This window comes from Ruditapes philippinarum, unplaced genomic scaffold, assembly GCF_026571515.1.
Source record: "Ruditapes philippinarum isolate M1 unplaced genomic scaffold, ASM2657151v2 ctg2555_1_1_1_1, whole genome shotgun sequence".
Taxonomy (NCBI): Eukaryota; Metazoa; Mollusca; class Bivalvia; order Venerida; family Veneridae; genus Ruditapes; species Ruditapes philippinarum.
The window spans coordinates 57656-83998 of record NW_026853749.1 but is presented as its reverse complement, the minus strand read 5'-3'; the positions used below and the strand labels follow the sequence as shown (position 1 = coordinate 83998).

The window sequence follows — 26343 nt, the reverse complement described above, 5'->3', positions numbered from 1 at the left end:
TAATGGGTTAACTCCTATTAAAATTATAGAAGAAGTTAACCCATTACTGCACCAAAGTGACGATGTATGAGTTCACAACAAGTATACTCATCACAATTTCTGGTGAAAACTGGTGACTTGAAAAGACATTCCTGGGTAGAAGGATACAATATGTACCATACATGTACTAGATGCCAGCAATCATAACTTTTTACACTAGACAAATTAAGCAGTGACACAAGACATTTTCTGAAGCAATGTGATGACTAACATATTTTGGGCCTCATTTGACCTGGATAAAGTTGATGTTTAATGATGAAGACAGAAAATTTCTCAACAGTGATTTTGATATCAAGAATTTAGCCTCAAATGTGACTAATTTTTCCTATAACAAGAGTGATTGCTCAGAAGCATAAATCACAACAAAATTACATGAAAATTGCAAGCTTTGTTAAATGAGTCTGTACATGAGGGATAATGAGTAGGTGCAACATTCCTCATGCCCCCTAGCACCAGCTTGAGTGGTACTCAATTCTCAACATTTAAAAGTGCTTGAATTTATGATCCTGAAAGACCAGAAAAATACAAGCAATTATCATAGTATTGCAAGCAATCCATAAGTCCCCTTCCAGTTAGAACCCCAGCAACATTCTGATTTCAATTTTACCAGTGAATGAATGACATGAATGAACTTAAATCTTTTGAGTTCTAAGTTTGTCTATTTCACAGTAATGTGTTAAGTTTCCCTGCCTAGTAAGGCAATTATGTTCATACAACCTTGTCATATTATTACGATGTGGGATTTTAAAGTAAATCCTATAAGGAATGAAGAAGTTGGAGTAAAATATACCAATTTCTCGAAAAAAATCTAAGTTCAAGGGGGACATAATTCTGGAAATAGTCTTGCTAGAGTATTTAACCTTCTCCAAAATGTTGAGTGATAATAAGAAACATATATATGAAGTTTGAAGTAGATACATTAGGAAATAAAGAAGTTATTTAAAAAAAAAAAACATTTTTTTTCATAAAAATTCTAAGTTCAAGGGAGGTAATACTGATACTTTTTGTGCTAGAGTTGTAAACCTTGTCATATATGATGTGGTTGCTGACCAGCAACTTATATTTAAAGTTTGAAGTAAACACCTTAAGAAATAGAGAACTTATAATGAAAAAGCTGAAAAAATTAAATCAGAAATCTTGAAATCCAGGCTATTTGTTGCCATAGCAACCAGAATTTTCAACATAGGAAGAAAAGAAAAAGATGTGCATAATCTGCAGACTGCCATCTACCCATATTTTATGTTTCATAAAAATATTTTCAGTACTTTTTGAGTTATCACTGGATCCAGTTTATGTGTTAAATTTGCCATATTTTCAGACTATTTGTTGCCATAGCAACCAGAATTTTCAACATAGGAAGAAAAGAAAAAGACGTGCATAATCTCCATACTGCCATCTATCCATATATCAAGTTTCATAAAAATATTTTCAGTACTTTTTGCGTTATCGCGGGATCCAGTTTTGTGGACGGACGGACTGACTGACGGACTGACAGACTGACAGACAGACGGACAGACAGACAGACAGACGGACGGAGGGTAAACCTAAAGTCCCCTCCGGTTAAACCGGTAGGGGACTAATAACAACAATGAAGTTCCGGGCAACTTTTTACTGCTGCCACACCCCATTTGACACCTTCTGTTGTGAAACATTTAAAAGTGCTTGAATTTATGATCCTGAAAGACCAGAAAAATATAACAACAATGAAGTTCCGGGCAACTGTTTACTGCTGCCACACCCCACTTGACACCTTCTGTTGTGATGTTTAAAAATATGGAAGAAGAATGACCCCTCGGAAGCATTAATCACAATAGAATTACATGAAAATTGCTGACACCCTTAATCCTTTTACAATTTCAAACATAGAAAAAAACATTCAAGTTTAGGAATTGTGTAACTAATGTTTGAAAAATAGTCAAAGGGGGATAATCATCTCTGGTAAATCTTCAGACCAGAGTTATGCTCAGTAAGTTTCACAAAAGCAGTATAATACAAAGTACTAAAAGTCATGGCATATCTGAAATGATCACTGGCATAATTTTAACTGTGCTGTGTTTTTCAGTATATCAGTACATTCAAAAATTTAAGCTAAAAACAATAAATGATTTTGTTTAGATTGTAAGATGGACAATTCCATTTAACATATTAAGCATGGTTTTAAGATATTAAGCATGGTAGGGCCTAGTGCTTTGGTTTACAGGCTTGATCAATGATAGATAGTCAAGTCAATATATTCTTTGTATACCTATCAGTTAAAATTACCTGTCTGATGTAGTTTTAGTGTATGGAGGGAAGAGAATGTATTGTACAACACATGTTGGCTTCTGTTTGGATTTCACTGTAGAATCTGTACCACTTTCTGGATCCTGTAGCATACACAAGACGTCTTTGAATGAAATTTATTTCATTATTCAGAACATCTATTATTCATTTTCAAAAAAAAACACCCTGAATAAAACTAGAAGACATATGTGCATATGTCAAGAGCATAATCATAAATTAACCTGTTAATCAAAATAGGTCTATATTGATACATGATATCATCTTCACACTACTTAAAGTTGTAAATATTATACATAACAGTATTTCACAGTGAAATATGCAATAATTCACTTATAAACATCAACCATAGAGTTCAAGAGTGAGTCTATAAGCTTAAAGTATCCTATGCAATCAACTAAAAATACTAAAAATAAATTCTGTATAAACTTAACACCCACCTTCATATCTAATTCAACCATCATGTTAACAATACCCTGATTTGTGTACCCAAAATGGAAACCCTGCTGTATACGCATTCTGTAAGAAAACAATAACAGTATTTAAAATTCTAGTCCAACAAAATAAAATTACTTACATTGCATGTCACATGAAACAACAACAAGAGGGCCATGATGGCCCTGAAGTCACTCACCTGTATATAGGCCCCCAGGGCGGGGCCAGTTTAAACCCCAGGGCTTTTATTTGAACAAACTTGGTAGACACTCAGTAGAACATGTTTCATGCTAAATATCTTAGCTCTAGCTCTTTGGGTTCTTTAAAAGAAAATTTTATAAGTTTTTACTATATGCATATAGGGAAAATCAATGACCCCCTGGGGCGGGGCCAATTTTGACCCCAGTGCTTTTCTTTGAACAAACTTGGTAGACACCCATTAGAAGATGTTTCATGCTAAATATCTAAGCTCTAGCTCTTTGAGTTCTTTAAAAGAAGATTTTTTAAGTTTTTACTATATGCATATAGGGAAAATCAATGACCCCCGGGGCGGGGCCAATTTTGACCCCAGGGCTTTTATTTGAACAAACTTGATAGACACTCACTAGAAGATATTTTAAGCCAAATATCTAAGCTCTACCTCTTTCGGTTTTTTAAAAGAAGATATTTTAAGTTTTTTCTATCGGTTGCCATGGCAACCAGAGTTCTGCATGGAATGAAATTCTTTGAACAATTTTTAAAGGTGACCACCAAAGGAACATTCCTGTGAAGTTTGGATGAAATTGGCTCAGCGGTTTATGAGGAGATGTCATTTAAAGTAAAAGTTTACGGACGACGGACGGACGACGGACGGTCTGACGGACGACGGACAAAAGCGATCACAAAAGCTCACCCTGTCACTTTGTGACAGGTGAGCTAACAAGAGCTGTCACAGGAGACAGCAAAGCTCGACTAATAAAATACTGGATGCAGTAAGGAGGACAAAACTATGAAAGAAAAATCAATTATGTATAATTATGTATAAAGTTATAGTAAAAAAATAACATTTGTTAACATAAATTCCAAGATCAAGGGGAATAATTCTAGAAATAGTCATGCTAGAGTTATGGACCTTGCCACACAACATTTGTGTAATGATAAGAAATATATATTTGAAGTTTGAAGTAAATACCTTAAAAAATAAAGAAGTTATTATATTTCTTAAAGAAAATCCAAAGTTCAAAGAGAGATATATCTGTAAATATTGCTTCAAGAGTTATGAACATTGTCACATAAAATGTAATTGATGATAAGGAATAAGTATTTGAAGTTTGAGGTAGATACCTTTAAAAATAAAAAAGTTAAAATAAAAAATAACATTTTTCTAGTAAATAAATCTAAGTTTATGGGGAGATAATTCTTGCAATATTGGTGCTAGAGTTATGAACCTTGTCACATAAGATGTGGATGATGAAAACGTAAATATATTTGAAGTATGAAGTTGATCCCTTTAGAAATAAATAAGTTACAGTAAAAATAATATTTTGTATGGAAAATTCTAAGTTCAAAGGGAGATAAATCTGTAAATATTGGTGCTAGAGTTATGAACCTTGTCATATAAGATGGGGATGATGATAACGTAAATATATTTGAAGTATGAAGTTGATCCCTTAAGAAATAAAGAAGAAAACCGTAAGAAATAATATTTTTTGAGGAAAATTCTAAGTTCAAGGGGAGATAAATCTGAAAATATTGGTGCTGGAGTTATGAACCTTGTCACATAAGATGGGAATGATGATAAGGTACATATATTTGAAGTATGAGGTTGATCCCTTAAGAAATAAAGAAGTATCAGTAAAAAATAGTATTTTTCAAGGAAAATTCTAAGTTCAAGGGGAGATAAATCTGAAAATATTGGTGCTAGAGTTATGAACCTTGTCACATAAGATGTGGTTGATGATAAGGAACATATATTTGAAGTTTGAAGTTCATACCTTAAGAAATGACAAAGTTATAGTGAAAAATATTTTACTGCACCAAAACTTTAATCTAAAATCTGGACGCGGACGCGGACGCCGACGCCGGGGCGAGTAGGACAGCTCTCCATATACTTCGTATAGTCGAGCTAAAAAGGTTACATGATTCTGCAACAATTTAAAATTTATTTTATTCCACTCAGATCATGTAAACATGACAACATGAGGTAATAATACAATTACATTAAAGATGAGGCTTCATAATCTATCAGTTTAACGTGATACATGTACATGTATGTAAAATATTAACTTTAAACCATTGCAAGAGAGTTAATATTATAGTAAACACTTCAATGGAGTTACAACAATACATTAAAACAATATTTGGCTCATTTGAATCTTAATATAATATAAAAAAAATAATACAAGTATTACAAGAAATGAAAAGTTGTCTTGCTAACATTTACAGATCATTTTTGTACATCTCAGTACTAAAATAAAATCTTTTAAAGTTAGCTGTTAATAGGGCAGGTTAGATTACAGCAAAGAAGTATTTTTTCTTTCAAGCATAAAAGGGTGTTTGTATATAAATGAAAATAAAAATTGGCTGCAGCAAATAAGCTGCTGCAAGAAATAATGCTGAAACAATAATAATGTAACCTTAATCTTAAACATAAATACAGCTGTAATGAAGATACAACAAAAGATGCTAACACAAAAAATTAATGCTAACACCAAAATGCTGAAACAATAATAATGCTGATACAAGAAATACTACTGTAATGAGGATACAACAAATGATGCTAACACAACAATTAATGCTATCACAACAATGCTGATACAAGAAATATAACTGTACTGGTTGGGGACCACCAAAACCGGACAACCACCAAACCCGGACGGCCCCGAAAATGCTTAATTTAGTATTTTCTTTGTTCAGTGGTTGTTTATCAACAATAAATGCGTGTTTCTTCTAAAATTAAGAAAATAAATTTTTATTTCAACCTCCGTAAAAGGTAATATCTTAATGTCTATTTCAAGAATGTTGATGTTGAAATTTCGGGGTCAAGAAAACAATGCCTGACCTCATATACCAGTTATAACATTTGCAGAGTAAACAATAGAATATCCAAAACTTCAGCATTTGTTGCTGAAATATTGTATATCATGTTAAAAATAAAAAATCAAAACACCCAAACTTTTATCTGAATTAAATCTAGTCATGTGCATATCTGTCCGGACACATGGTACTGTAGTGTAGATAATTTAGGTAATTTTGATTCCCTCCTTGTCTCAGCCTCAGATATAAGTGTCAATACAATCAGAAATAAACAAGCTAGTTTGTTAGTTTGGGAGAAGAACCTAGCTGAACTGTGTCAAACTTTTTGGTCTCTAGGTTAAAAATTATGAAATCTGTACGGAAAAATGTTCCAAAAGTGTACGGTTGATGGTCTCCGACCAGTAATGATGATACAATAATTAATGCTATCACGACAATTAAAGGGACTCCACTTGAGGTTTTTTGACATGATGGGACTGAAAATATTTTTTTCCAGATAAATGTACCATTTGATGTAGTTGTAGATCACGAATCTTTGTGCAAACTTTCAGATCATTCGTGCACTTCGTTTTTCCATAATAATTATTCAAATTGTAAAAAAATGACCCAAAATGAAAAGCGTTTAAACGCTTTTCATTCAAATTAGACTAAGAAAAGCATAAAACTATGATTTTCGATTTATTTTAAAGTATATTTCTTAACTATCTTTGCATATATTTCTGTTTAAAGCACCCCAGTTCATTTATGTAAGAAATTCTAATGATATGTTTTTAGGCTTTTAAACCTCAGTGGAGTCCCTTTAATGCTAACACAACAATGATAATGCAACAATAATAAACATACTTGGTTAATGTAGAGAGGATACGTCCAATGCCTGACATAGAGATACTGTTAACACCAGCTTGTTGTAATGTCCAGATCCATCTCTGATGTAACAGGTATCTTGACAGAGAATTGTACTGGTTTGCTGCCGATTTATTCTTCGGCTGACTAGAATAAGGTAAAAATGGAGATACCTCTGGTGTGGCCTGGGCTTCTAACTTTGTCATGTCATGTGGTACTTTTTCGTATCTACAAATAAAGAATTATTGTACATATCATGGATTAATAATGATAAATATGTACAGTTCAGTTGTCTAAGCTGACGGCAAAAAACAATAAGTGCTGATATACCTACAAGTTTATACTTTCAATATATATAATTTTTATTAAGTGAGTGATACATGTGCATTGTACAAACAATCTCTGAGAAAATCTGCCAGTCACAGACAGCTACTAGGTAGGTTAAATACTCTTTGAATGTTACAAAATATTATTACATACCTGATAAGAATACTTTCTACTGGTTTGACTAGAAGTACACAACACTTCATCTGAGACCATTCCCGTGCCAATGGTGGCTTGTGAACTGTATCTTTCTCTTTACTGACAAGAGCTGATCTCCTGTAAATTATATACAGGAACTGAAGCATCAATTATGTAAAGTATGCATTGGAATGCTTATGTCTTTATTTATATACAGCTTAAAAAATAATCTGTTTGCACATCTGTGCCATCTGATCATGGTCTGAACTGTTTGCTATTCAGTAAGTATATATTTCAAAATTTTCCTTAAAAATGATGCTAGTTTGGTTCAGATTGAAAGATTGTCAAGTCCATTAAAATATTTCAGGGTTTTCAGGGTTTTATAAGTGTCTTTTCATAATGAAATTATTTAACAAGTTGAATTAGTTATTCAATACAAGGCTTTTTATCATATAAACCAAAACTTAAAAAATATGCAAATATCAATTATTTCTTGTATTTGACCCCTTTAATGCTGAATTAATGTCAGTGAGGCCAATTTTTTTTTATATTTTGGTTTACTGATTTTTTCCAAAAAAAGGTAGGGTCGGCGGCGGGAAAAAAAAAAAAAAAAGTTTTCATAACTATAAATGTGGTGCATACATATACATAGTACTTACTAGAGCAATGAAATTAAATACATCGCCGATTGTCTATTCCAAAGATTGTTTAAATACACAAAAAAACAAACTTTTGCTCATATTGCCATTGTTTAAAAACACACATGAAATCTACACACAATGACTAATGACAAGTGGCAAGCGAGCTCTTCAAAAGAATCTGTCATTCTTTGATGTTTACACACTGCTGTGTAATCTGAATCATCAAAGGTGCCGAAAATCAGCTGACTTGCACTCATTTCTTTATAGATCAGATGTTAAAAAAAAACTGTCAAGAAAAGATTACACAAAGTCATGTTCAATTTTGCCCATTGTTAAAATATTTTTATCGGATAATTAGCGGGTCAATTTTTGACATAAAAATCTATTAAAAGTAAGTGCGGGCATTTTTTTTTTATTTTGTTTGTTTGAAACCTGTTTTCAATCTGCTTTTAAAGACTAATTTTTTTTGTTAAATCTGAAAATACTGATCTTGTCAATTGCAGCAGATTTCTCTCGCTCTGTCCTTGAATGTAATTGCTTACGTAATTTGGCGTGTTTTTTTTTTTTTTTTTTGTTTAGTTGTTTGGTTGTTTTACATTTTTACGCATTTCGACCTTGAATGCATTGATGAAATATGATCAAAGCCTTATTATAATTCTGTGAGAATGGCTTGACCCCATTTAACAGACATTCTTTCATAATACACCAATAAACACTTTGCCCAACTAGCAGACGACAGGCTATTCTCGAGTAAAGATAACCGGATGCGTGTATAAATCGTAGGTAAAATAGTCTGGTATTTGGTAGGTTTAACAGTTAATTAAAATACTTACCCCGACATTTCTTTGACAAGTCGTATTATTAGCAGCGTATTTCAAGACAACACAGAATTTTTTTGGGGGCAGATTTTTTTTTTTTCATTTTCCCAAAATACAGAGTCGGCGGGTCTGTAAACCGAAATATCAAAAAATAATGGCCTGAGTTATGCAGTTGAAAATAGATGAGCAAATAAAATAGTGCTTACCCATGTTTTTCTGGGTGGAAAATACATGCATTATAAGTTTAAACATTACAATAACCTTTATGAATATGACTGGACCAGAGTTATAGAATACATACCTCTAATTGGATAGACAACTTGAAAAAGGCTTGTAATTCCCCCAGTGAGATTAATAATTGACCTGGAATGTGTTAAACTTCACTTCTATTGTAAGAGTCACATTCTCCAATTATTCTGAATAATTTTAGTGACAATGATGTTAAACAGATCTCGAAAGGCATGGGGTATGTGACAGAATTTAGGTCTTCCTTCAACAGAAGTTAGTAATACTGTGATGGCAGACCATGTCTGTTTAGTTTGTTAACAGTGCAAATGAATATATAAATTTATCACCTCATTTGCATTGTTACTGCACTAGTGTAATATCTTTCATATTCAATGGCTATATTAAACTCCTGCGCAATGGGTTATATGATTAACAAACTTAACAATGTTTACCTATCTTTGTCACTCTTAGAAAATCTTTTAGGAAACTTGAGTTCAGCAACCTTCTGTTTGAGTTCTTTCACTAGTTCATATCTAAGATATCCAGGTGTTCCCCCCAGGAAGGCAAGACGTAGCACCAGACATGGAGGTTTTGATGTTATACGTATCAACAGAAATGATGATGGAGGCTTCTGTTTTGTTTTGTCTTCATCATTTCTACAACAGTATAAATCATATTAAATATCAGGTACAAGCTTGATCTTTAAACAAACCATAGATGGACTTTATATAAACTAGGTCTTTAATTAAAATATCTAGAAGTAAAGAAACCTGTAACAATATGGATAAAAAATTTATATACTTATTTACGAGTGAGTAGTCTCCCTTGAAAAATGATTTATTAAAGTCATTTGTAAATACTTTAATAAATCATTTTTCAAGGGAGACTACTCACTCTTAAATAAGTTCGATAAAAGACTAAGAAGGGAGACTGCTCACTCGTAAATAAGTTTGATACATGTATAAGACTAAGAAGGGAGACTACTTACTCGTAAATAAGTTTGATATAAGATTGACTATCTAGAAGTATAAATGTACTCCAGGAAGAGAGGAATAAGTTGAGTGAGGTTGAAGCCAGTCTACACATGACCATAGTGTATCTAAAACTTGAACTAGGGATGTGAATGTGCTTGGTCACTCCTATATCATGCTCCAACACCAATCCAATTCTGTGAGTGTGCATCCACTTTTGCCTAAAATCAAAAATACGTCAATTAATCTATAATTTCTTACATAAACATATAAATAGAAGGCTGCATTATATTACACAAAATTCTTTACTGATATTGCTATCTCTTTCTCGTAGGGGTGTCCGTGGCCGAGTGGTTAAGGTCGTTGACTTCGAACCACTTGCCCCTCACCACTGTGTGTTCGAATTCCGACAGGGACTTTGGATTCTTTCATGTGAGGAAGCTATCCAGCTAGCTTACGGAACGTCGGTGGTTCTACTCAGGTGCCCGTTCGTGCCTGAAATAATGCACGGAAGGGCACCTGAGGTCTTCCTCCACCAGAAAAGCTGGAACGTCGCGATATGACCTATACTGTGTCAATGTGACGTAAAACCCAAAACAAACAAAACTATCTCTTTCTCAGAAATAAGTTCTCTATCATGAATGTTACTAAAGCATTCAACAATTTATTAATTGAATGAAAATTTAACTAAATTACAAATATTAAATTCTATCAATAAATCTAACTATAAGATGATTTACTCACCATATTTTGATGTCCAGGTTGACAACAGGCCTCCAAAATGAAGCAAACTGGTTCAAAACTGTATCCCTGGAAACAAATTGTACTTTGTAAATAATCAATTAAACACACAAAAATTAAACATGTTATTGTTACAAAAGTACATTTTGTACCTGTATCTTTTCAAAATAATGCTCACATTTCCATTGACATTTTGTGTCACATATTTTGTTTGTTTAGCTCCACAGAAAAATAAAGAAGAACATACTGCATATATACCCTCACAATAGGGAAATGACTGACATTCATTAGGTGTACAGTGTACAGGTAACAAAGTTATATAACTTTCCTTAAGTTCAGCTTTGCTCTAAGTGTAGGAGTAACAGAGTTAGGTAACTTACTTCGAGTTAAGCTGTGTACTAAGTGTAGGAGTGACAGAGTTAGGTAACTTACTTCGAGTTAAACTGTGTACTAAGTGTAGGAGTAACAGAGTTAGGTAACTTGCTTTGAGTTGAGCTGTGTACTTAGTGTAGGAGTAACAGAGTTAGGTAACTTACTTTGAGTTGAGCTGTGTACTAAGTGTAGGAGTAACAGAGTTAGGTAACTTACTTTGAGTTGAGCTGTGTACTAAGTGTACCTATGAGTAACAGAGTTAGGTATCTTACTTTGAGTTGAGCTGTGTACTAAGTGTACGTATGAGTAACAGAGTTAGGTAACTTACTTTGAGTTGAGCTGTGTACTAAGTGTAGGAGTAACAGAGTTAGGTAACTTACTTCAAGTTGAGCTGTGTACTACATGTTGGAGTAACAGAGTTAGGTAACTTACTTCGAGTTGAGCTGTGTACTAAGAGAAGGAGTAACTAAGTTAGGTAACTTACTTCAAGTTGAGCTGTGTACTACATGTTGGAGTAACAGAGTTAGGTAACTTACTTCGAGTTGAGCTGTGTACTAAGTGTAGGAGTAACAGAGTTAGGTAACTTACTTTGAGTTGAGCTGTGTACTAAGTGTAGAAGTAACAGAGTTAGGTAACTTACTTCAAGTTGAGCTGTGTACTAATTGTCGGAGTGACAGAGTTAGGTGACTTACTTCAAGTTGAGCTGTGTTCTAAGTGTAGGAGTAACAGAGTTAGGTAACTTACTTCAAGTTGAGCTGTGTACTAATTGTCGGAGTGACAGAGTTAGGTGACTTACTTCAAGTTGAGCTGTGTACTAAGTGTAGGAGTAACAGAGTTAGGTTACTTACTTCAAGTTGAGCTGTGTACTAAGTGTAGAAGTGACAGAGTTAGGTATCTTACTTTGAGTTGAGCTGTGTATTACATGTTGGAGTAACAGAGTTAGGTGACTTACTATGAGTTGAGCTGTGTACTAAGTGTATGAGTAACAGAGTTAGGTGACTTACTATGAGTTGAGCTGTGTACTAAGTGTATGAGTAACAGAGTTAGGTAACTTACTTTGAGTTGAGCTGTGTACTAAGTGTAGGAGTGACAGAGTTAGGTGACTTACTTCAAGTTGAGCTGTGTTCTAAGTGAAGGAGTAACAGAGTTAGGTTACTTACTTCGAGTTGAGCTGTGTACTAAGTGTAGGAGTGACAGAGTTAGGTAACTTACTTTGAGTTGAGCTGTGTACTACATGTTGGAGTAACAGAGTTAGGTGACTTACTTTGAGTTGAGCTGTGTACTAAGTGTATGAGTAACAGAGTAAGGTAACTTACTCTGAGTTGAGCTGTGTACTACATGTTGGAGTAACAGAGTTAGGTAACTTACTTTGAGTTGAGCTGTGTACTAAGTGTAGAAGTGACAGAGTTAGGTAACTTTCTTTGAGTTGACCTGTTAACTAAGTGTAGGAGTAACAGAGTTAGGTATCTTACTTCGAATTGAGCTGTGTACTAAGTGTAGGAGTAACAGAGTTAGGCAACTTACTTCGAATTGAGCTGTGTGCTAAGTGTCGGAGTAACAGAGTTAGGTAAAGGGAGATAGAACAATGGAACGCCTTCTTTTATACTGCCAGGTAATGTGTAATACTCTGGTTTCATTGAGAATGACTGTAAGTGCACCAGTAATTGATCAGTTTGCGACAATCTGAAAATATAAGGTATAAAACATATTTAAACAAAGACAACAAATTTCTGTTTGTTATTAGAAGAAAATCTAGGGTTTGAAAGATGCTTATCAATACAGATGAAAGAAGAAATTTATTACTTATCCTTTGACTAAATAAAAATACTCATACACATTTCTTATCCTGCAAGTTTTAATCAGTCAAAGTTGAAATTTCTCTCCTAACTACTACAATTAAAAACAATACTACTTTTTCTGAAAACATTTTCTTTTAAGCAACTTGCCAAGTACTACAAGAAAACAAGTATGACACATGCTCAATTTTTCACAGGGGTAATCATTTTGGTTACCATAATGCAGGCTTATGACCTATTATGAGATTGTACCAAATAGTGCAATAAAACTATGAAGAAAGGATGTAAAAATGTTTTAATTTCAACGTATCATCATGTCACTCTTTCTCTAGCCATTTTCCTGTTTCGTGTCTGTACAACACAACTATCTGTACAACACAACTATCTGTACAACATAACTATCTGTACAACACAAGTATATGTCCAACACAACTATCTGTCCAACACAACTATCAGTCCAACACAACTATCTGTTCAACACAAGTATCTTGTCCAACACAAGTATCTGTCCAACACAACTATCTGTCCAACACAACTATCTGTCCAACACAAGTATCTTGTCCAACACAAGTATCTGTCCAACACAACTATCTGTCCAACACAACTATCTGTCCAACACAACTATCTGTCCAACACATCTATCTGTACAACACAACTATCTGTACAACACAAGTATCTGTACAACATAACTATCTGTACAACACAACTATCTGTTCAACACAACTATCTGTACAACACAACTATCTGTTCAACACAACTATCTGTTCAACACAACTATCTGTACAACACAACTATCTGTACAACACAACTATCTAAACAACACAACTATCTGTACAACACGACTATATGTACAACACAATTATCTGTACAACACAACTATATGTACAACACAACTATCTGAACAACACAACTATCTATACAACACAATTATCTGTACAACACAACTATATGTACAACACAATTATCTGTACTACACAATTATCTATACAACACAACTATCTGCACAACACAACTATCTGTACAACACAACTACCTGCACAACACAACTATCTGTACAACACAACTACCTGCACAACACAACTATCTGTTCAACACAACTATCTGTTCAACACAACTATCTGTACAACACAACTATCTGTACAACACAACTATCTGTACAACACAACTATCTATACAACACAACTATCTGTTCAACACAACTATCTGTACAACACAACTATCTGTACAACACAACTATCTTTACAACACAACTATCTGTTCAACACAACTATCTGTACAACACAACTATCTGTTTAACACGACTATCTGTACAACACAACTACATGTATCTGATCAAAACTTCAATTGACAGTTCATAGAAACATATTTAACATGTCTCTATAAGAATATAATGACAGTGGTTTTTCTCAATTAATTGTAAAGAGGCCATAGCCTCTGGGTTTTGTGAAAAATTATCACTAAAATTGCAAATTTGGGAAGCATAAAAGCTAGGGTACATTAAGACTTTTGGGAAAATTGCATGAATTTAAAGAATATTTCAATTTGGAAGAGTCCTTTTATAGGAGGAAAATCACAGTCTGTAAGGATATTAATCATAAGGACTTACCCCTGCAGTACTTGCCAGAATTTCTTCACATTAGCAGCTCTGAAGCCACTCATTGTACTGGTTTTATTCTTAATGCATGTAATGTCATGAAGAAAATCATAACTGCCTTCTATTGTGATTTCTGTATGAGTCAATGGCCTGTAAATAATTCTAAAGAATTAACATATCTTAAAAAATATTTTTTTAAGTTAATCTTGAATCAATTTTTAATGAAGAGGTACAGTCAGTATTTTCAATATTGTATAAGCACCAGTATGATTAGTAACATTATAATAAAGAATATATTCTAATAAGATAAATAAACTGTACTACTGTAAATAAATACATTACAATAAATATACCTAACTGGATCATTTTACCATGCTTCAACTACTATTATCTGAATGAATCATTTGTAAATATTTCAAGCAACTATCTTTCATTATTAATGTACCAAAAAGACAGGTGCAATTCATTGTTTCCTTGAGCAAGAAACTTTACACTTATTGCTCAGTACTGGTTGGTTCCAGGAACAAATTCTAAAGTGTGTCTATAAGCTTATAGCTTCTTACACAATCAAACTAAAGTAAATTCTATATAAGCCATAAACAGCTGAAAATTGGCTAATAGAAGTAAAAATATTTGACAGATATAAGGACATGACAGACAAATTACCTGTTGTTATCTAGAGGCCATGCAGCTCTGACAAGATATGCAAACCTGGCATACTCTCTCCATGGCAACACAAGTCTAACATCTAACTGAGTCTCACCTGTATATCATCAACAATTTATTTGAGAAACTGCTGCATTTCTATGGTGATTATGTGGTTCTTTTTAAAGTCCACAAATGTTTGTATTGTGAAAAAAATGTAACAAGCAATACATTGTGTTTCAAAACATCTCTACAGTAATATTGTGATCCACATAAACACTATAAAACATCATGAAATATCTCTTGTACAAATTTATAAATTCCGAACATGAAAAAAAGTAGAGAATCCATACACAAAGTTGTTGAACACTTTTTTATTTCAAAATCTATTAATTGAAAAAATCACTACATTAGGACAACCTTCTGTTACTCAACCACTTGTCTTCATCTTTAAATTTTTAAATAAATAAATTCATAACACTACCTGCACTGTAGGCAGACGATGTTTTTATCTTTCACTGAAAACCATTTTCTGCTATTTATAACGGATTGTCACCGTTTCATTTGTAGATCAATGTTCATATGGAAATATCTTAGTTAATAAGTCTTATTTTGGGAAACAGACTTTATTTCACTGTAAATGAAAGTAATCAATGGAACATATCTCAAGTTGTTTTTGTTTTTTTTTAGAAAATGGGGCTTTAAATACTGTACCACACACCATAACTGTCCTACTTATGCAAAATAAATTGTAATATACATTGTTTGGAATAAAACTTGCCAATTTCAAGAGATTTATCAGAAGTGAAAATATTGGCAATGCATCGCCATGCTTGCATCCAAACTAATGACAGTTTTTCTTAGCTAATTTCTATGTCCATCTTGCAGGATGCAGGAAAAAGTGTTATACAAATATAGAAAATCCATAGAGCAGTTTTACGTTAAATTGGAGCTGTAGGCAATTAAGTTAATCAATTTCTGCAATGAGCATGACATCATATTTTTTAATGTCATCATAAAAAGACCTGATTATCTAGGTGCTCTGGGGATTTTAAACCAGAGAAATTAAGATATAAAATTATTTTTGAACAAAACAAAGGTTCAAGCTTTCTATAAGAAAGAGAACAAAAATCATAATTAAGTATATCTTCAAATTTAAATGAATTGTACAATATTACTTTATAGTTTAACTGCTACAATAAACAAGAAGGCCATGATAACCCTTGATCACCTGCCTGAGGTACATCACTATAGAAAGGGTAACAATTTTTATTTTTCAATGTTAAAACCTGTAATGAAGTCACATTGGGTTTATCTTTTTATTTCTCTTCCTCTGAGAACTTGTGTTTAAGTGAGCTAAAAAGAAAAGATACCTTTAGTTATAGCAATATCTCTAATAGTATAACCTTCCCTCAGTCTGACTGACAGCACACTAAACAACGATGTGTTCAGTTTAGTACTGGAGTGATGTTTTCGTTCATTTTGCATCACGCTGGCCATATTACCATGAACTGGGTGAGACAGCAATCTGAAGAAGAAACTTGTAGTATCATGTTACATTGCAAAATAATGTAAGATTGCAAAATAAGAAACCTTTGCAGTGGAGTTGTTTTGTTACTAGCATTAAATGTTTTTGTATTTTAATTTGTTATCCATCTAGCATGCTTTCATGAGTATATAATGCAGCTAACTTGCTGAAGATCATATCATTTTACCATAAACTTAATGTTCCCTCAACTGTAAAGCTCAGGTAAAATGCTATATTAACTATGTCAGTTTAACCATAGAAAATTGAAAAAATATATAAAAATAACCATTTTAGTCTCTTAATCTGTATCTTCTTTTTTATGTATTTATTTATTGTTATACTATTTCTACAACAGTCCTATGTAAACTCAGTGAGTTGAGTTAATTAGTAAACTATATACATATATAATTTTGTTTTGACACGAAAAAAATAATTGGCAACATTTTTTTATGTTGACTGCAGAACTAAATATAAGTTCCCATAATGCTCTGTTAAGGCTTATAAGAACTGTATTGAACCCTGTACCTCTGAACAAATTGGGCTGGTGATGAGGATTGTTGAGCCATGACAAGCTGGTCACCTAGGTCAAACCTGAACCCCTCTAAACCTCTTTGAAAACTCCAAAAGAACATTGCTTTATGGTACATATTTGGTAACTTTGACTCATGTCCAGCCTAAAGATTCATATGATAAAACCAATTGGTATATTCAGAAAATGTAAAGTATATCATTTATCAAATAATATAATTCAAAATATTTTCATCAAGCAAACAATAATATAAACTATCTAAAATAAGTACTTGTAAGTATTTCATTGTTTATCATGTAGATTCTAAAATCATTTTACAATAACATTAAAGGCACATCAAATTCTAGAAATTAATGCATGTTTTTCTTTAGGAAAAGCAAACATGTGTTCCATAATGATTTAATTATCAATTTACAGCAATGTTGATCACCTGAAAAAAGTAGCACTGTAATGTGAAATAATTTCTCATAAAAGCATCAAAACATTAACAAAGTGATATTTTTGACTTCCATACAAAATCATTAATATTTAACTTAATGCCAAAATAAAAGACACAAAACACAGTTTGGCTATATGGGAAATGAGTAGTTGTTTGGAAACGGAGTTGTCACAGGACATGAGAAAGAAAAAGGTTTTTGAGAAATAAAAATAATGTCATTATGGGGCTTAATGAAGTCTTATGTTTGCATATAAATAATTTATAAATTACTTTGTAAAAGCTTACCACATTTGGGCAAGTATCGAAATAAGATCCAAATGTAGCTGTTGAAATAAACTGCATCAGTTCAGTATGAGGTATATGGCCAAAATGTCCAAACGGTGTCCGAGTTTCACCGATACGTAGAAATGTACATGCTATAGTGCTTGTCCTTAACTGAGTTAATAAAAACTCAAACAGGTTAGCATTAGGTACACCAAGGCAACCATCTGTTATCACCACCAAACCTAATTATCATAGAAAATTATCATATATCAAAAATTATTTCAACAGTAAAACTAATTAATACTTTGAGAAAACAATATACTGTTATAGTGGCTTACTTCTAAACATGTTGAAGATTTTTAGAATTTTGAAACTATAAGCACTCTATATACATGCCTTGTACTGTATAAGTATATGTAAAATGACCATACAAGATCAATTATCATTTTCATCAAAGTCAGACAATTCTATGAATATGATAATGAAATTCAAAAAAAAATACAAACTGGAGCTAATCTTTTAAATATATAAAAAAATATTGAAATATATTTTTGCAATAGAATATTTAAAGGTTCATTAAATATATAATTTATCAAAATTATAGTTAATATTTTTTATCAGTTAAGCTAAGGGTACAGGATAGGTTACCTGCACTGGAGTTTTCAGGTAACAGTTGTAAGGCCATCATTCCACTTCTAATCATATTGACGATGCCAGCCTCTGGATTGTTTATTATATCATTATCCTTTGATAACTGAGGTCCTATAGGCTCCACCTGTACTTGACGTACATCATAGTAACTCTAATACATAAAATAATACATTGTGTTAAAAAAAATAGCATTTAAATAATGGATAATATCAATTCATTGTACATTTTAATTGTGGTCACATTGTGATCCTTAATTACAAAATTAATGCACCTGAAAATTTGTTTTTAAGGAAAACAATGTCAACTTATAACATTTGCTGTGTTATTGATAAAAATGTGAAATCATTTAAAATAGAATGATTTGAATAATGAAAGTAAAATCAGCAAAAGCTCTCCATATCAAACATACAAATTCTTTAAACCATGTGCTTATCAAATCATTCTTCTGCAATTTATGGTATCCTACAGTACATTTAACTTCAATTATTTCAAATCTTGTACTTCATAAGTATTTCTTTTAAGATTTCACAAAAATATGAATCCAATTTGGATTGTTTTACATATTTTTCTAAACATCTGCTTTAATAAGTTTTGGAAAAAAAATAGTGAAATACATGTACCTGTAGATTCTGAGTTAAAGGTAGCAATTTTTGGATTGAATTGTACCTAAGAATTCTAAGATTTTGTCTAAATCTTTTTCTTTGAACTATTCATGAGAAATAGTACCTGTACCATTTCATAACCAATAAAGCAAATTTTTCTTATTACTTACACTTGCAAAGTTACAGTTTGTATTTTCAAGACAAGTTTTGAAATTATCAGCTAATGTGGATTCAAACTTTTTTAATTTGATGGCCATCTCCGCTAGCAGTTTATCAATGTTACTAAATGTTATCACCAGTCCCTGAGCCAACACCTGTAATAAAAGTGTATATTTGAGCCGTGTCACAACAAAACCAACATAGTGCGTTTGCGACCAGCATGGATCCAGACCAGCCTGTGCTTCCGCACAGTCTGATCAAGATCCATGCTGTTCGCTATCAGTTTCTCTACTTGTAATAGGGTTTGTAAGCGAACAGCATGGATCCTGATCAGACTGTGCGGATACGCAGGCTGGTCTGGATCCATGCTGGTTGCAAACACATTATGTTGGTTTTGTCGTGGTGCGGCTCATTTGATGTCATAGAATAAATTATCTAAAATAATGGGCGTCTGTGGCCGAGTGGTTAAGGTTGTTGACTTCAAACTACTTGCCCCTCACCACTGTGGGTTCGAATTCCGACAGGGACTTTGGATTCTTTCATGTGAGGAAGCTATCAAGCCAGCTTACAGAACGTCGGTGGTTCTCCTCAGGTGCCTGTTAATGCACAGAAGGGCATCTGAGTTGTTCCTCCACCAGTAAAGCTGGAACATCGCCATATGACCTATACTGTGTTGGTGTGACATAAAACCAATTAAAACACTGAACCAAAAAATTCAAATTTATAAAATAACACTTGTGTACACAAGTATCAACAACTTGTTCTAACTTATGACAGACATTTGTGTTCACTACAGCCATGGCATTTAAAACTTATTTAGTGAGGCACTATTCATGCAAATCTTATTGATGAAAGATTATATTGCCATCATTTTTTGGCATAGAAGTAGCAAGAAGGAAGTTTAAAGAATTAACATAATAATATTAATAACAAGGGTGCCATAGTCACAAAATACGCCCGTTTACGAAAGCTTTAGATGGAGATGGGGGCATTATGGATAAGTGTTATCTAGCAAGCAAGTTTTTATTCTTGGCACTGTGTTGTTAAATGAACCTTAAAACAAATCAGTAGGGAAGATATGCACAGGATGTGTGACCTTGACCTTGGTCGCAGGGACCTGAATTTTATGCACGGCACTCAGCCTCACAATGATGAACATTTGTGCAAATTATATTGAAATCCCTCTATGCATGTAGAAGTTTTTGCTCCAGACAAGCGTTTTTCTATGAGCTCTAACTGTGACCTTCACCTTTGACCTAGAGACTTGGTTCATGTGCAGGCACTACATCTCATGGTGGTGAACAAATTCTATAAAGTAACATTAAAATTCCTCCATGCATGTAGAAAAAATATGCTCCGGACAACATCTGGATATTTAATCATCTCCAGTGACCTTGACCTTGCAAATATTAACCTAAATTAAATGTGTCACACCTGTAGTCATGATAGTTACCATTTGTGCTACAATCCATCAATAAATGATGACTAAATGGTCCCTATACACATCTTCAAATTTTTATCTGAACTTTGACCTCTATGTGTAACCTTGACTTTGGTCGCAGGGATCTGAATTTTGCGTGCGACACTCAGCCTCACAATGGTGAACATTTGTGCCAAGTTATATTGAAATCCCCCTATGAATGTAGAAGTTTTGCTCCGGACAAGCGTTTTTTCAATGAGCTCTAAGTGTGACCTTGACCTTTGACCTGGAGACCTGGATCATGCATGGAGCAATACATATCATGGTGGTGAACATTTCCCAGAAAGTATTATAAAAATTCTTCCATACATGTAGGAGATATGCTCCAGACAAAATCTGGATATTTCACCATCTTTAGTGACCTTGACCTTGCATATATTGACCTAAAGTAACATGTGTCACAGCCGTAGTCATGATAATGACCATTTGTGTTACAATCCCTCAATAAATGATGATTAAATCGTCCCTGTACACATCTTCATATCTTTATCTAAACTTTGACCTCTATGTGTGACCTTGACCTTGGCTGCAGGGACCTGAATTTTGTGCGCGACACTCCGCTCACAATGGTGAACATTTGTGCCAAGTTATATTGAAATCCCTCTATGCATGTGGAAGTTTTTGCTCCGGACAAGCGTTTTCAATGAGCTCTAAGTGTGACCTTTGACCTTTGACCTAGAGACCTAGTTCATGTGCGTGACATGTCTTCTCATAATGGTGAACATTTCTATGAAATTTCGTTAAAATCCCTCCATGCGTGTAGGAGATATGCTCCGGACAAAAATCTGGATATTTCATCATCTTTAGTGACCTTGACCTTGTATATATTGACCTAAATTATATGTATCACAGCGCAATAGTCTTGATAATGACCATTTGTGTTACAATCCCCTCTCAATAATGATGACTAAATGGTCCATATACACATCTTCATATTCTTATCTGAACTTTGACCTCTATGTGTGACCTTGACCTTGGCCGCAAGGACCTGAATCTTGCGCGCAACACTCCGCCTCACAATGGTGAACATTTGTGCCAAGTAATATTGAAATCCCTTTATACATGTGGAAGTTTTGCTCCGGACAAGCACTTTTCAATGAGCTCTAAGTGTGACCTTGACCTTTGACCTAGAGACCTGGTTCATGTGCGCGACACTGCTCCTCATAGTGGTGAACATTTCTATGAAGTTTCATTAAAATCCCTCCATACATGTAGGAGATATGCTCCGGACAAAATTGGACGCCGCCCGCCTGCCCGCCAGGGGCGTTCCCATAATACGTCCCGTTTTTCAAACGGGCGTATAAAAATTCATTAGTAATTGGATATAAAAATTATTACATGTAAGAAATAAAATATGTGTACCTGATTAAAGGTAAAACTTTTGACAGGTGTATAAGCTATCACTGTTATGTGAATTTCTGGACTCAGCATTGCTGTCGAGCCTGGAATCTGAAACTGGTAAAAAAAAATTTCCAACTTATTAATGTTTCCTACATGTTTTTGTGTGCTAGTGGCAATCAAAGAAGGCCTACAAGCAGGCTAGTCTGCTAGTCTGTTAGCTGCTCATGTACATTTTATCTTCATATGAAATTACTGCAATCAACATGGAAAGTCCACTTTCCAAAACAGGATTATTTTTAATAGGGAAAAATTCAAATTTACCACAAAAACAAAACACTGACCTGTAAGTATTTAAGAAAGTACAACTTTCTTTTTATTGAAAACTGTTCTTGACACAAAAAAAGTTGTATCAAACAAGATGTTTTCATAAATTAAATATAACCTAATCCTAAATCTGTGAACAGATTAAAATAAAGGAGATAAATTAAATTTGAAAAGCTTTATTTTGAAGATTTATGTTATTTAGAGGATTTGAACATATTTTAAAACCTCAAAACTTGGAATGCTGTTCACAAATATGAAGGCTTTTAGCTTATATAATGAAGTACCTGGAATCATCATCCAAATTAAATTTGTTTGTAGACAAATAAAAAAAGAGCAAAAAAATAATCTCACATGTTTCAAGGGGCATAATAATAAGAAATGCACTTACTGGCAGAACGAGTCCTCTCAGAAAGTTAGACAGAGTTGTGTGAACTTTTTCATACAGTACAGAACAATTGCTAGTATCCTGTAAATAAAACCCACATATTTTATTTAGACTACCTTCAATTTTTCAAATACATAATGATAAACTACATTGTTATGTATAAGTAACATGTCATTTTTAACATGATAAAACCTACATAATGCGTTTGCCACCAGCATGGATCCAGACCAGTCTGATCAGGATCCATGCTGTTTCGCTTACAAACCCTATAACAAGTAGAGAAACTAATAGCGAACAGCATGGATCCTGATCAGACTGCACGGATGCGCAGGCTGGTCTGGATCCATGCTGGTCCCAAACCTATTATGTTGGTTTTGTCATGGCGCAGCTCAAATTATTCTGCATTTAGTATATCTAGTTTATGTTGTTCTTTCTTTCTCTAATGTAACACAAGCTTTCAACCATTTAGACAATCCTAACTTTCATGGTAGAAAAAAACATTTTGTTCCCTTCAGAACATGTTACAAAACTGCTATCATTCATTTTGTAAACTAGATGAAGAATCTTAACAATTACAACTTAGAGCCAACAGTACAATAAAACAAAATGAACTGTAAATGGTGTCTTCCATAAAGCTAACAACATTTAGGGTAATTTAATATACTTATTTTGCAAATGGTAAAGCTTTTATCTGTATCAAGTTGACCTCTGGATATATAAATTTGTTTCGCTGGTTAAAAGTTTTTTAGTCCTTACTAGTTAAAATGAATTTTTGTAATTGTGAGGTTTGTTATGTTTTCTATATAATGGTAAATTCATGTTTGCTTGTCATTCTGTTAGTTTATTTGAGCCGCCGCATCAAGACAAAACCAACGTTATGCGTTTGCAACCAGCATGGATCCAGACCAGCTTGCGCATCCGCACAGTCTGATCAGGATCCATGCTGTTCGCTTACCAACTCTATTACAAGTAGAGAAACTGATAATGAACGGATGCTCAGGCTGGTCTGGATCCATGGTGGTCACAAACCAATTTTGTTGGTTTTGTCATTCTGTTAGTTTATTTCTTTCTTATTTTTATTTAAGTTGAAGTATTTTTTAGCAACAATTATTATTAAATTGATTTCCTGGCTCTAGTTGTCTTTTGTTGTTTTTTCTTTGGAAAGATTTAAACAAACTTCATATATATTACAATTTATTTAATTTCATACTTTTCAAAAGTACTACACATTAATTTAGATATTAGTAGAAAAAAATGAAGCAATGAGCTGGTAATAAAGTTAGATATCTACCACTGAGCTGGTAATAAAGTTAGATATCTACCACTGAGCTGGTAATAAAGTTAGATATATACCACTGAGCTGGTAATAAAGTTAGATATCTACCACTGAGCTGGTAATAAAGTTAGATATCTACCACTGAGCTGGTAATAAAGTTAGATATCTACCACTGAGCTGGTAATAAAGTTAGATATATACCACTGAGCTGGTAATAAAGTTAGATATCTACCACTGAGCTGGTAATAAAGTTAGATATCTACCACTGAGCTGGTAATAAAGTTAGATATATACCACTGAGCTGACAGACGGACTGACATCAAGTATAATAACAAATCTGTAACGTCGAGCTATAAATGTCACCATGGTACTGGGCAACAGCGCCACACTATATTTCTGTCCCAGCACACATTGTGTACCATCGTCAGACACGACAGAGGCAACCTGTAACTCATCAGATGTGTCAACCTGCAACCAATTCATAAAGTCTTTAACATACAACATTAATTCCATAATCATGAATCACAATTCATTATTTCTTTATTTGCATACAGTTATAAAAACTACATTAAAATCTTCCTACAAAGTTTTCCAAGGAAAGGATATTAACTATTTGATATACATTTGAACATGTATCTTTAATATGCAGTAAATAAAACTGTGTAAATGATGCAATGTTTTTTTAATATCATGATTGCATTAAACAGTTTAACTTCAACTGCAAAATACAGAAGATTTACAGAACAATTCTGATATGAGTAAGGTTGTTCTGTAAATTAATGTAAGAATTTGGTTATACTGAAAGCAGCTAATGTGCAAGCAAAGCAACCTGGTTAAGCTTTTTACTGTTTTCGGGCTTAAATCAAGCTTTGTGATATTGAAACCCTTCAAATACCAAGAAACAGTTCTAAATCAAAAGTATTGCAAGTCAATAATTAAAGATTTGTGAGGTAAAGTTTAACATACCAGATGTTCTTGTGGTTCAAAATCTAAAGATGTATTAAGATGCTGGAAAAACCATAATGCTCTGATATTTCTGGAAATTCGGTAGTCCTTTTTCATCAACACATACACATCACGTGCCTGAATTGCCTGAAATATTCAAATAATGATACACAAAATTATTAACATTTGAATGTTTACAGCTTTATTTTTCTCTATTTATCATGTTGCTGTTTTACTGTTTTCCATTTATCATATTGTAAACAATAACAAGTTTCATACAATACAGTCATGTATAATCAACATTTATTGTGGCTGTCTTTTAATGTTCTTCAAAACTGTCTGCCCAGTAAGTTCAATAGGGAGAGCATCAGATTGCTAATCCTGGGGTCCATGGTTTGATCCTTAGACCACACATTATTTCTCTGTGACAACTGAGTCTAAAGGTCATTTGTTTCTCAAATGATTAGCAGTCAATTTCTTGCTAAAGAATTGGTTGGTTACCACTGGTTAGTTATCCAGGAAAGTCTGTTAGATCTACCACCAAGAAACGACAAAAAAATGTATTTAAATCAGCATAAAAGAAATAAATAAAAAAGAAAACAAAAACAAACCTGTCCCAAAAATTGCAGTAAAAATATCAGGGACTCAATACATTTGATGAACAGTATGAGTTTAATTCAAAGCAAATAATTGTTACTGCACTTTTATTTAATTAAGTAACAGCAATCATTAAAGGCCCATTAATCCTAAATAAGATTACTTAACTTTTGTTTTTCAAAATCTTATTATTTCTGGTGTACTGTTAAAGTTTCCAATGAAATATATCTATGACATAATTAGCTTTTTATGCATTGTGGCATTTAGTACACTTAAAATCTTCTAAAAACATTTATACAAAAATATTAATAAAATGTTACCTTTACTACAGAAATAAAATCATTTAGACAAGCATTTGGGGTAATGTATAACAATGTGCCGAACTGAAGATTCACCCACATTTAAGTGATGACTCACCTTACTAAAAAAGGTAAATACATGTATTTAGGTACATTTTGAATATAATTGGTATATTTATTGCTAGATAACATTTCATTTTGATTTGGAGATAGAATGAGGTAACTTAACTACGATCTTATAATTATAAATGCCATTTGTATGTTCATTTACATAAATGTCAGATTATAAATTTAAACTAAGGTCCTTTGCATAATTGAATTAAATTGGGAAATTATTTGACATTTCGGAAAATTTTAAAAGTTAATTTTTTTTTTAAATAATAATTTAAAACAGTGCAATTTTTCTCAGATAGATACAGTTTGATAATTTTTGGCTGCTGTTGATAAATTGTTCTTTTTTAAATTGGGAATAAGGCCTTATTTCTGCCACTGATAAAAATGCCCAGAAATTTATTATGTTCAACCGGCAATTCCATTTAAAAATTATTTTGCCAAACAAATATAACAAAGGTATAAAAAAAATTCTAACAAATATGAATATAACATTCCTCAAAAACATTTGTAAATCTCCATTCTTACTGTGT

General features: G+C 33.0%; 1 protein-coding gene across 1 annotated transcript in view; it reads right to left on the bottom strand.

The window, feature by feature from the left end:
• LOC132737715 (KICSTOR complex protein SZT2-like) overlaps positions 1-26343 on the bottom strand; it is a 118531-nt gene that overhangs the window by 87006 nt on the left and 5182 nt on the right. The window contains exons 2-21 of the mRNA XM_060725043.1: positions 24825-24950; positions 24153-24326; positions 22586-22663; positions 21895-21987; positions 19064-19207; positions 18289-18442; positions 17662-17882; positions 16934-17082; positions 16254-16408; positions 14902-14998; positions 14248-14385; positions 12397-12528; positions 11118-11144; positions 10477-10542; positions 9750-9953; positions 9214-9417; positions 7093-7212; positions 6613-6840; positions 2760-2838; positions 2302-2405 (exon numbers count right to left, since the gene is read on the bottom strand). Of these exons, the coding sequence (XP_060581026.1) occupies positions 2302-2405; positions 2760-2838; positions 6613-6840; positions 7093-7212; positions 9214-9417; positions 9750-9953; positions 10477-10542; positions 11118-11144; positions 12397-12528; positions 14248-14385; positions 14902-14998; positions 16254-16408; positions 16934-17082; positions 17662-17882; positions 18289-18442; positions 19064-19207; positions 21895-21987; positions 22586-22663; positions 24153-24326; positions 24825-24950 (2693 nt within the window). The remainder of the gene's footprint in view (positions 1-2301; positions 2406-2759; positions 2839-6612; positions 6841-7092; positions 7213-9213; positions 9418-9749; positions 9954-10476; positions 10543-11117; positions 11145-12396; positions 12529-14247; positions 14386-14901; positions 14999-16253; positions 16409-16933; positions 17083-17661; positions 17883-18288; positions 18443-19063; positions 19208-21894; positions 21988-22585; positions 22664-24152; positions 24327-24824; positions 24951-26343) is intronic.